The sequence below is a fragment of the Equus przewalskii genome, unplaced genomic scaffold (assembly GCF_037783145.1).
Source record: "Equus przewalskii isolate Varuska unplaced genomic scaffold, EquPr2 contig_R2027, whole genome shotgun sequence".
Taxonomy (NCBI): Eukaryota; Metazoa; Chordata; class Mammalia; order Perissodactyla; family Equidae; genus Equus; species Equus przewalskii.
The window spans coordinates 129,762-143,079 of record NW_027228627.1 but is presented as its reverse complement, the minus strand read 5'-3'; the positions used below and the strand labels follow the sequence as shown (position 1 = coordinate 143,079).

The 13,318-nt window shown below is 38.3% G+C and overlaps 1 protein-coding gene and 1 pseudogene across 1 annotated transcript; both read left to right on the top strand.

The window, feature by feature from the left end:
• The first annotated feature begins 3,173 nt into the window (after positions 1-3,173).
• LOC103542122 (olfactory receptor 4D11) lies at positions 3,174-4,102 on the top strand. Its single transcript, XM_008509056.2, is given in 4 exon segments — positions 3,174-3,202; positions 3,204-3,706; positions 3,709-3,957; positions 3,960-4,102. Coding segments are annotated over 4 exon segments (924 nt in total).
• A 1,750-nt stretch (positions 4,103-5,852) lies between these two features.
• Positions 5,853-12,753, top strand: LOC139081410 (olfactory receptor 4D9-like; annotated as a pseudogene).
• Positions 12,754-13,318: the final 565 nt, after the last annotated feature.

The window sequence follows — 13,318 nt, the reverse complement described above, 5'->3', positions numbered from 1 at the left end:
CCCCAAACATAAGTGTCACCTCCTCCATGCAGGGTTCTCTGAGCCTTTTGGTGAGTTGTCTGTTTCTCACACATGGCTCATCTGTCTTTAGACAGTCTCCATCTCTCCCATATTACTATTAGATTTCAGTTGTTTTTCCACTGGTTTGGATTATATTCTTTTGTCTTGTATAACATAGAACACTGTCAATTTTCTATAAATATTTACTAAATAATTAGATGGATTTAAAAAATAGCAGAAACATGAAGCAGAAAGTATAAGATGTTGTCTGAATTACCAAAGGTAGCTTGTGAACATGGGACCCATTCCTTTCTGACAAAGAAGCCTGACCTGGTGTCTGAGGTACCATCTACCTTCTACCATTCTGTGTAGATCATAGTCTATTATTTACATGGCATCCCTCTGGAAGGTTTTCATAACTAGGATGGACCTCCTCAATATCTCTAGTAACTATATTGAATTGATGTTTTCTGGTGATCGATTCCTCTCTTTAAACTAGTCAGAATTGATGACTCACCTATCATTACGTCAACACACTCCATTTCTTGATGAACCTCCAGTGTTAATGCTACTCAACATAGTACTAATCATAACAGATAACCAGCAATGTGTGCTGAGACTCTCCATATGTTAATTCACCTAATCCTCATATAACTTCCCTGTGTGGTGGGTATTATTAAAACCCCCATTGTATAGATGAAGAAGCAGAGACTCCGTGAGGTCTCTCACTTACCCACACACAGTGACAAAACCAGGACTTGACCCCAGATGGCTCTCACTGCAGAGAACGACACTCAACTTCTCTGGTCTGCTAAGATGATGTCAGATAATAAGCCCAACCAAGCAAGCATTCTCTTTACTACCATACACTGTCACCACCCTCTTGGCCACTCTCATTGACACTGAAAGAAAAACACTTCAGATTTCTCCCAAGACAGTATGTTCTGATGAAGCTGTTTTAGAATCCATGTTCTACGAAATGAAAGGCTCCCATAATAGATTGTCAGTACATTTAAAGAAGCTGTGTGTCTGTGACACTTACTAACCTGGAGTTTTTCTTTAAGGTAACATAAGTATAAGCACACGTCATCGGTTAGACAACACTCTAAGTATTCTTGCTTTTGCCTAGATTAATTCATTTAGTCTTTACAAAAGTCACATGAAGGAGATGTTATTGTTTCCAAATACTGATGCAGAGCCTGAGGCCAAAGGGGTAAATTAACTTCTCCCGTAGCACAACCAGTCAGTGCCCAGCTAGGAGCTGAACAGGCTGTGTGATGCCAGAGGCTTCCAAGTTTCTCCCTGTATGCTATGATACCTCTTGGTAGCTTTTTAAATTTTCCATATTAAGTAGACTTGGGGGACAAAATTGCATTCAGACAAAAGAAAACTTGAAAGGAATGTGTACGAGGTGAAAATAAATATCTTCATTTGAACTGGGAAACACACCCAAAAAATGGGAGAAATGATTTTCACCTTCTATTTCTGATTATGGCAAGAAAAGGGAGATAGACTGCAAAGAAAGAAATTAAAATCCATTTCAAAGATTCAAGAAAAAGAAAGGCATTCAAAAGCAATAAGATTATATGTTAAGTATACACTTAACATTTTAAAAAACTGACAATATGTTTTCAAAACTGGTTGCGCTGTTGTACATTCCCACCAGAATTCCATTCCTCTACATTTTTCTTGATTCTTGATATATGCCTTTTTTATTTTAGCCATTCTAATTGATGTGTACTTTTATCTCACTATGGTTTTAATTTACATTTCCCCAGTGAGAAATGATGTTGAGTATCTTTTCTTGTACTTACATGCTATCTCTGTATCTTCTAGTTGAGATGTCTGTTGAAACCTTTTCTTCATTTTTTTAAATTCATTTGTTTTCTTTCTTATTGAATTTTAAGACTTGCATCCATTGTACTCCTAGGTACTTACCCAAGAGAAATGAAAACTTATGTCCACACGAAGACCTGTATATGAATATTCATAGCAGCTTTACGTGTAATAGTCAAAAACCAAAAACAACCCCAAATGTCCATCAGCATGTGAAAGAATAACAAAATGTGGCACACCCATACAATAAAAAAGAACAAAATATTGGTAGACCCAAAAGTATGGATGAATTCTATGAGTGAAACAAGCCAGACAAAAAAGGAGAACACATTGTAGGATTCCATTTGTAGAAAATGCAAATGAATGGATAGTGATAGAAAGAAGATCAGTGGTTGCCTGTAGAAGGATGGGAAGAGTGGACATATTACAAAGGGCCACAAGGACACTTTTGGGATGACACAAATGTTAACTATCTTAAATATAGTGATGATGTCATGGGTATATGCTTATATCAAAACATATCAAAGTGTATACTTCAAATACTTGAGTCTATTGAATGTCAATGATAGTACAATAAAAAAATAACTTTTAAAAATAAATTTGAATAATGAACAGAAGAGAAGCTCTAAGTTATCACTTTTCTTTTCATAGCTGAAAAGCTCTTCAACACCCGGGTGGTTTGATACCTAAAGTAGTTTAAGGTAAAGACAGAAACAAAGTAATCCCCTTAAGGAAGAATAGAGCAACAGAGAAGAATTCTTAGGGCTTTAAAATTTTCTAATTTTTCATAGCATTACATCTGAGTTTTAAAAAGGGAAGAGTGCTTCTGTTGAATTCAGTCCAAAGACAACCATTTTGCAAATAGGAGCTCTTAAACTATTTAAATGGAGATTTCAGTCTGGAAAAAAACCCAACGCTCTTGTGGAACCTCAAAGAACCCCAGTCATACCAAATAGGCACTTTCTTATCCACACACCAAACTGCATCCATTTTTATATCCCTCCTTCCACAATAGTCCATCTCTGAATATTTAACATCCACTTGTTCATCTTGGATACTTAGAACGTATATGCTGAGAAAACTATTTTTATGCATTTTCTAAAATACTTATAATTTACAGAAGAAATAATGATTAAATGCATGCTCGTGTAGGGGATGTCATTTTGGACACATCAACTATAATCTCGGAACAACTCTTCATGTGCTGATAACACCTCGCCAGTATTCAGACCTAACACCTGACTCTGTAAACCTGAATATATTAAGGGAGTGTAAACCCTTTCTGAAATAACACTTTTAATTTTTTTCCAAGCTACATAAAGAAGAAATGTGATTCAATGGAGTTGGGAAATGGCTCTAGGTTAAAAAATATATATTTCTAGGACTTAGTCCAAAGACCTGAGCTTGGTATTATTTCTCTTTTTATGTTTTGTGTATCATACAACTTTGCTGGGAAACTTCCTCAACACAGCTACTGTGACTTGTGAGTCTTTCCTTCATGCCCCCATGTATTTCCTTCTCCACAATCTAACCATTCTTTACATCTTCTTCACCTCCATCACTGCTCTAAAGGTCCTAGTAAATCAGCTATCAAACATAAAGACCATATCCTATACACACAGCATGACACAGTTGTTTTTCTTCCACCTCCTCAGTGGAGCAGACATTTTTTCTTTGTCAGTGATGGTGTTTGACCACCAGATAGCCATCTCCCATCTCCTGCACTATGTGACCACCATGAGTAGGGGGTGATGCACTGCCCTCATTGTGGCATCCTGGATGAAGAGTTTTATACATTCCATCATGCAGATTTCCCTGTTGCTGCCTCTACTTTTCTGTGGACCCAAACTTCTTGACACTTTTTACTGCAATGTCCCCAGGTCCTCAAACTGGTCTGTACAGACACCTTTGCACTTGAGCTCCTGATGATTTCCAACAATGGCTTAGTCACTACCCTGGGATTTGTCTACCTGCTTGTGTCCTACACAGTCATCCTAATGATACTCATGTCTTATGCAGGGGAGGGCAGGAGGAAAGCCTTATTCACCTGCACCTCACACATCACTGTGGTAACACTGTATTTTGTGCCCTGCATCTACGTCTATTCCTGGCCCTTCACGGCCCTCCCACAGATAAGGCCATCTCTGTCATGTTCACTGGCATTTCCTCTCTGCTGGACCCCTTGATCTACACACTGAGGAACCAGGAAATGGAGTCAGCAATGAAGAGACTGAAGAGAAGACTCAAGCCTTCTGTGAAAGAATAGGAGTCTCCAACCTCTTCATCACCAAGGACTCCTTTCATTATTCTTCACATAGAGTCATACTTATATACTCAAATATATTGTCAATAAGCCAAATACTCTTACTAGGTAATGATTTATTTTTCTAGTTAATAGGTAGCTGGTAACTCAAGCTTCTGGTAAGCATGAAGTAACTAGCGTTATAGGATTGAACTGATTGATGTATTTCCACTTAAAGAGCAAAGGAACAATGTGTCAATGATGACAACAATATGGCAAGTGAAGAGAATGATTGAATTCAATTCTTTTTTTTCAAGAGGTAAGTAAATAGAAACCTAGAAATAGAATGATTTGCTCAAGATTTCATATCAACTTAATTACAGAGATAACTCTTCAGATACCCAATTGATTGCTCTTCTACCATTTGAATGTAACTTTTTACATTACTGGGCCTGTCTATGCCAAACTGCAATCCTGTTCTAGAAAGATCTCATGATCAGTGCATCTGAAGTACACATATATAGGGACACATTTCCCATCACAGTTTAAGACATTTTTTCTGCTTAGTTAAACTCCAAAAGAGTTTGTGACCTTGAGGACCTCAAAGGTACATAATAGTTATCCATCTGGATTCCTATCAGGAATTACTAAGCTTTGAAAGATTTCACAAAGTGGCCTAAAAGGACTGATCTGATGTAGAATTAGATGTGCCAGATTCACATTCTTTTGATAAGTTTAGACAAAGGCAGAATCTCAGGGATGCTACACAAAGAGTAAGCCATTCTCATTATTCAAGAACTGATTTTCCTGTTGCAGATTTACCAGAGCTAATCTGAGATTGACTTCATAATTGAGGATTAACATTCTTCCCACTTCCCATTTCCCAATTCCCAAAGAGACAGAGGAAAATTTGAAGAAGATAAAACTTTAATGAGTCTATTTTTCAGCCTGTTGGCTTTTGTGAACAGGAAGTACTGGCTAGTGTTTTTGTCTGGGAAAACTTGGTAAAAGTAAAGCATTATAGCTGAAAGCTCTAACTTCAGAGTCATGCATACCTGGGTCTGAATCCCATCTCTGCCATCCACCAGTGGTTGGATGTGGAGCAAGTTATTTTATCTCTTAACAGGTCACAGTTCACCTATACAAAGATACTTATAATATCCATCTCATGGTCTTGTTGTGAAGGTTAAAGTGTGATGGTATATGTGAAACATACAATGACTGGAAATTGTAAATGCTCAGGGAAAAACTAATGTCATTTTGATATCATCTGTATTGCTCTGCCTAACACACATGCTGCCCTTCATTGACCTCTTATATTCTCCTCCTATATGGCCCATACTCCTCATTATTGGGAAAGAAACTGATGGGGTAGAAAACATGGGAATGAACATTGAATGCAAAGCAGCTTTCATCCTAGAATTTCTAGCTTTCTGTAATTAAAATATGACAATAAGTTTGCTTGTTGTTTTGACAACTTAAAGAGTCATCCTGGCTCAGTGATATCAACAACATGGTAGAGTGAGCTGTTCCTGTTCTCTCTCCCTCTTTTGAACTACAACTAAATAGACATTCAATGACCAATGGAGGAAGCCCACACATCACAACAGGAGGCCTGAGAGACACTCGCAGCTATACATCTGAGGGTGGATGGACCGGCCCCCTGGGAAGTGGCAGATAGGTGAGCACACGCTGCTCTCCCCCAGTAGCCCTATGCACACACATGAATACTTTCCAACCTGGTGCAAACACTTAGAAATTGGGAACATGCAACATGGTAACTGTAAGAGGAGGAGGTGGTAACCCTTATCCCGCACTAGTGGTCACTCTCCCAATGGAGAGAGGAAGCCCACCACACCCTTGTGTTGTAAAGGAGCAGCCATAGCTGGGGTTCCAGCAAGGAAGCCCTGCCCACCAAGCACAGTGGCCTGTGGACTGTGGATAATAAACAGGGACCTCAACAGATTCCCGCACTGGGGCAAACACTTCCCAGGCACACGGAATGCTCACAGTGCAACTGCGCTCCCACAGAGCAAACTGCTAAGGGCTACTGTGGGAATAAGAGTGGCACCTTTGAACCCACAGGCGCTCACTTTCCTGGCAGGGAATGGGAGCCCATCTTGTCCCAGTGCTGTCAAAGAATAACCATAGCTCAGGTCCAACAGAGGAAGCCCTGCTCACCAAGCACAGTGGCCCCGTATATTGTGGAGTGTAAACAGGGACCTCAGCAGATTTCCGTGCTGGAGCAAACACTTTCTAGGTGTGTGCGAACACTCACAGTGCAGCTGTGCTCCCAAAGAAGGAATGGGTCTGGGCAGCTGCAGGAATAAGCACAGGAGCTTTGAGCCCACTGGTGATAACTTTCTGGTGGGGAGGGGGAGCTCAGAGCACCCCCGAAGCTCCAAAGAGTGGCACTGGCCTAACAAGGAAGCCCTCCTGACAAGGACAGCCCACATCAGTGCCTGAATGCATCCCAAGCTGGGGCAAGCACCCATAATACCCCCACAGCTTCCAGCAGATTGGGTGGGGCCAGAAATACTGCTCCTGCTCCCCCTTAGTGGTAACCGGGTGAATCAGCATCCTAAGAATACCACAAAGGATTAGTTCATCAAATACCATGAGAAACTGCAGCAAAAATTCAGACCAGAAGGAAAATGACAATTCTCAAGAAACTAACACTGAAGACACAGAAACATACAACCTAAATGACAGAGAATTCAAAATAGCCATCATAAGGAAACTCAATGACTTGCAACATAACACAGAAAGACAATTCAAGGAGCTCAGCAATAAAATGAATCTCTTCACCAAAGAGATTGAAACTGAGAAAAAAATCAAGCAGAAATTCTGGATGTGAAAAACACAACTAATGAAATAAATAATAATCTAGAATCATTAAGAAATAGAATTAATCTTATGGAGGAAAGAATTAGCCTTCTTGAGGATAAAAGTGTAGAAATTCTACAGGTCACCACCTGTAGAGGTGACAGAACTAAGATTTTTTAAAAATGGAGGAATTCTTCAAGAACTATCCAACTCAATTAGGAAAAGCAACACAAAGACTATATGTATCCCAGACAGCAAAGAGAGAGGAGAAAGGAGCAGAGAGCTTGTTCAAAGAAATAATTGCTGAGAACTTCCCAAACATGAGGAAGGTTTCAGATTTACAGATACATGAAGTTAATCAAATGCCCAAATTTATCAACCCTAAAAGACCCTCTCCAAGGCATATAATAGTAAAAATGGCAAAAGTTTGGGATAAGTAAAGAATATTAGTAGCAGCAAAGCAGAAGAAAATAACTTACAAAGCAAACCCTATCAGACTTTCAGTGGATTTCTCAGCAGAAACCTACAAGCTAGGAGAGAATGGAATGATATATTCAAAATACTGAAAGACAAAAACTTTCAGCCAAGAATACTCTATCCAGTGAAACTTTCCTTCAGGTACGGTGGAGAAATAAAAGCTTTCCCAGACAAACAAAATCTGAGGGAGTACATCACCACAAGACTTCCCCTACAAGAAATAATTACAGATTCCTTCACACTTGCAACAAAAAGGTAAAGGTCTACAAATCTCTGATCAAGGAGATAAATAGACAGACACGACCAGAAACTTGCAGCTCTCTACTATAACAAGTAGGCAAAGGCTCAATTACAACTTAAAAGAGAAAGGGAAAGAAAGGATCAAAAGTAACAATAAACACTTCAACTTAACCACAAACTCACAAAATTAAAAAGAGAACAATGTGTAATAGCAATTACTCAGAAAGGGAGAGGAAAGGGAAGGAACCTACTTATGGTAATGGAGATAAGAGGCTATAAGAAAATGGACTATCTCATCTCCAATATCTTTCATACAATCCTCACAATACCGCTAAACAAAAGATCAGTGCACAGCCGCAACTCACAAACTGAGAAATCCCTCTCAGAAAACCAACAAAATGAAACAGCACTCAGAAATACAAAGGAAAAGAAACAGTGGGAACATAGAACAACCAGAAAACAAGAGATAAAATGGCAGCATTAAGCCCTCATATAACAATAATCTCTCTAAATGTAAATGGACTGAACTCTCCAATAAAAAGACACAGAGTAGCTGGATGGATTAAAAAATAAGACTCACCAATATGCTGCCTCCAGGAAACACACCTCAGCTACAAAGACAAACATAGGCTTAGGGTGAAGGGATAGAAGAAAATACTCCAAGCTAAGGGCCAACAAAAGAAAGCAGGTGTTGCCATACATTTATCAGACAAAGCAGACTCCAAGTTAAAAAGACAATGCGAGACAAAGAGGGGCAGTATTTAATGATAAAAGGGACATTTCACCAGAGGACATAACACTTATTAATATACATGCACCTAACATGGGGTACCAAAATACATAAAGCAATTATTAACAGACGTAAAGGGAGAAATTAACAGCAACACAATAATAGTAGGGGACCTCAACACTCCACTTAATTCAATGGACAGATTATCCAGACAAAAGTCAACAAGGAAATAGTAGATTTAAATGAAACACTTGGACAGATGAACTTAATAGACATATATAGAGCATCCCATCCAAAACCAGCAAAATATACATTCTTATCAAGTGCCCATGGAACATTCTCAAAGATAGACCATATGTTGTGTAACAAAACAAGCCTCAATAAATTCAAGAAGATTGAAATCATCCCAACCATCTTCTCTCACCACAATGCTAGGAAGCTAGAAATCAACCACAAGAACAAAACTGGGAAAGTCAGAAATATGTGGAGATTAAACAACATGCTTTTGAACAACCATTGGATCATTGAAGAAATCAAAGAGTAAATTTTAAAAAACCTGGAGACAAAGGAAAATGGAAACACAGTACACCAACTATTATAGGATGCAGCAAAAGCAGTCATAGGAGGGAAATTCATAGCAATACAGGCCTACCTCAACAATCAAGAAAAGTCTCAAATAAGCAATCTTCAAATGCATCTAACAGAGCTAGAAAAAGAAGAACAGACAAAGCCCAAAGTCAGCATAAGGAGGGAAATAATAAAAATAAGAGTAGAAATAAATGAAATAGAGACTTAAAAAACAGTAAAAAGGATCAATGGAACTATGAGCTGGTTCTTTGAGAAGATAAACAAAATTGACAAACAGTTAGCCAGACTCACCAAGAAAAAAAGAGATGCAGCTCAAATAAATAAAATTAGAAATGAAAGGGAGAAATTACAACAGATATTGCAGACATACAAAGGATTATAAGATAATACTATGAAAAACTATATGCCTGCAAATTCGATAACCTGGAAAAAATGAATGAACTCCTAGACTCATGCAACCTCCCAAAACTGAATCAAGAAGAAATACAGAATCTGAATAGACAAATAACAAGTACAGAGATTGAAACAGTAATCAAAAACCTCCTAAAAAACAAAAGTCCAGGACCAGATGGCTTCTATGGATAATTCTACAAACATTCAAAGAAGATTTAGTACTTATTCTTCTCAAACTATTCCGAAAAAGTGAAGAAGACGGAACATTTCCTAACCCATCCTATGAGACCAACATTACCCTGATAGCAAAACCAGACAAGGACAACATAAAGAAGGAAACTACAGGCCAATATCACTGATGAACATTGATGCAAAAATCCTCAACAAAATATTGGTAAACCAAATACAGCAATACATTAAAAGAATCATACACAATGATCAAGAAGGATTCATTCCAGGGATGCAAGGTGGTTCAACACCTGCAAATCAATCAATGTGATACAAGACATTAACAAAATGAGGAATAAAAATCACATGATTATTTCAATAGATGTAGAGAAAGCATTTGACCAAATTCAACATCCACTTATGATAAAAACTCTCAATAAGATGGGCATTGAAGAAAAGTACCACAACATAATAAAGGCCATATATGACAAACCCACAGCCAACATCATATTTAATGGTGAAAAACTGAAAGTCATCCCTCTAAGAACAGGAACCAGACAAGGATGCCCACTGTTACCACTCTTATTTAACATAGTGTTGGAAGTCTTAGCCAGAGCAATCAAGCAAGAAAAAGAAATAAAAAGGATCCATATTGGAAACAAAGAAGTGAAACTGTCACTCTTTGCAGGCATGATTTTATATCTAGAAAATCCTAAAGAATCCACTAAAAAACTTTTAGAAATAATAAATGAATACAGTCAAGTCACAGGATACAAAATGAACATACAAAAATCAGTTGTGCTTGTATACACTAACAATGAAGTAGCATAAAAAGAAATTAAAAATACAATCCCATTTACAATTGCAACAAAAAGAATAAAATACCTAGGAATAAACTTAATCAAAGAGGTGAAAGATCTGTACACCCAAAACTATAAAACATTGTTGAAAGAAATTGAAGAAGACACAAAGAAATGGAAAGATATTCCGTGCTCTTGGATTGGAAGATTTAAGGTAGTTAAAATGTCCATCCTTCCTAAAGCAATCTGTAGATTCAACACAATCCCTACCAAAGTTCCAACAACATTTTTCACAGTAATAGAACAAAGAATCCTAAAATTTATATTTAACAACAAAAGACCTCAAACAGCCAAAGTATTCCCGAGAAAAAAGAACAAAGCTGGAGGTATCACACTTCCTGATTTCAAAATATACTACAAAGCCATAATAACCAAAACAGCATGGTACTGGCACAAAAACTGACACACAGATCAATGGAACAGAATCTGGAGTCCAGAAATAAACCTACACATTTATGGACAGCTAATATTTGACAAGGGAGCCAAAGAGCATACAATGGAGAAGGGAGAGTCTCTTCAATAAATGGTGTTGGGAAAACTGGACAGCTACATGGAAAAGAATGAAAGTAGACCATTATCTTGCACCATACTTGAAAAGTAACTCCAAAGGGATTAAATATTTGAATGTAAGAACTGAAACCATATAAATCCTAGAAGAAAATATAGTCAGTATATTCTTTGAAATTGGTCTTAGCCACAGCTTTTCAAATACCATGTCTACTTAGGTAAGGGAAACAAAATAAAAAGCTAACAAATGGGACTACATCAAACTAAAAAGCTTCTACAAAGCAAAAGAAACCGTCAACAAAATGGAAAGACAACCCACCAATGGGAGAAAATATTTGCAAATCGTTTATCAGACAAAGGGTTGATATCCAAAGTATATAAAGAACCCACATAACTCAAAAAAAAACCCCCACAAACAACCCAATCAAAAACTGGGCAGAAGATATGAACAGACATTTTTCAAAGGAAGATACACAGATGGCCAACAGGCACATGAAAAGGTGCTCAACATCACTAATCATTTGGGAAATGCAAATCAAAACTACCATGAGACATCATCTTACACCAGTCAGAGTGACTGTAATTACCAAGACCAATGACAAAAAATGTTGGAGAGGATGTGGAGAAACTGGAATGGTCATGCACTGCTGGTTGGAATGAAAACTGGTACAGCCACTAGGGAAAACAGTATGGAGATTCCTTAAAAAGCTAAAAATAGAAATATCATATGACCCAGTTATCCCACTACCTGGTATCTACCCAAACAACTTGAAATCAACAATCCAAAGTAACATATGTACCCCTGTGACCATTGCAGCACTATTCACAATAGCCAAGACATGGAAACAATCCAAGTGTCCATTGACTGATGATTAGATAAAGAAGCTGTGGTATAGATATACAATGGAATACTACTCAGCCATAAAAAAGACCGATTCATCCCATTTGCAATAACATGGAAGGACCTGGAGGAAATTACGCTAAGTGAAATAAGCCAGTCTGAGAGAGACAAATACCAGATGATTTCACTCATATGTGGAATATAAACAAGCAGATGGACAAAGAAAATAGTTGTTACCAGAGGAAGGGAGGTGGAGGGTGGGCACAGAGGGTGAAGGGGAGCACTTATGTGGTGTCAGTCAAGAAATATTGTACAACTGAAATCTCACATTGATGTAAACTATTATGAATTCAATTAAAAAATAAAGAATAACAGATAAGAAAAAACATCTCCTTCAATGGCTGCATAGCTCAAACGTTCTTCTACCATCTGGGAGGTGCAGATGTTTTTTTCTCTCTCTGTGTTGGCATTGTATTGCTATACCATTTCATTACCATCTCAATACCCTCCATCATATGACTATAAGGAGTAGGCAACGATGCACTAGCCTAGTTGAGGCCTCCTGGATGGGGGTCTTTGTCCACTCCATCGTCCAGATTTCTTTATTACTTCGCCTCCCCTTCTGGGGACCCAATGTTCTTGATCCATTCTACTGTGATGTCCCCGGAGCACTCAAACTAGCCTTCACTGACACCCTCACTCTGGAGCTCCTGATGATTTCCTATAATGGATTACTCAGCTGTTATATATTCTTCTTTCTCCTCATATACTACACAGTAATCCTGAGGATGCTGAGATCTCATTCTTGAGAGGGCAGGAGAAAAGTCAATACACCTGTACCACACACATCACTGTGGTGACACTAAACCTGGTGCCCTGCACCTATGTTTATACCTGGACCTTCACTGCCCTCCCCCCAGGCACTGCCATTTCAGTCACCTTCACTGTCACCTCTCCTTTGCTCAATCCTATGATCTTCACCTTAAGAAATCAGGAAATGAAGTCAGCCATGAGGAAACTAAAGAAACAAGGCATTAAGAAATAACCCAAATTCTATGAGGATGAGATAACACTTAAATTTAAAGATAGATTTTAAATATCGCTTTCTCAAAATGGAAAGAGATCAACTTAATGCAAAAAACAAATGAGCATCTATGGATACCATGGAGTCTTAAGAGAGGCCTGTCCTACAGTATGTGCTGGGGACCTATGGGTGATGCTATTTAAGGTGAGACCCATTCATGTCTTCCACTACCCACTTTCAATTATTCACCCCACATATATTGACAGGACACATGTTATGTGCCTGACAGTGGTAGGATTCAGACTTCTTCAGGACGATTAAAGATAGTCACTGACCTATATGCATACTCCAAGACGCTTTAATGAAGATATGAACAAGGTGCTGTGGAAACATTGTAGGCACTTTACTTGAGAACTTCAGAAGACACTTGAGCATGAGTAGATCTTTTCAAGGGAAAAAGGTAGAGAGGAGCAATCTAAGGAATCACTATGTGCAGAGGGAGAGAATAGTATAAAAGTGTGCCACATTATGCAACAGTCAGCTCATTGGAGCCATGAAATACTACACTCATGGAGTCAATACCAGT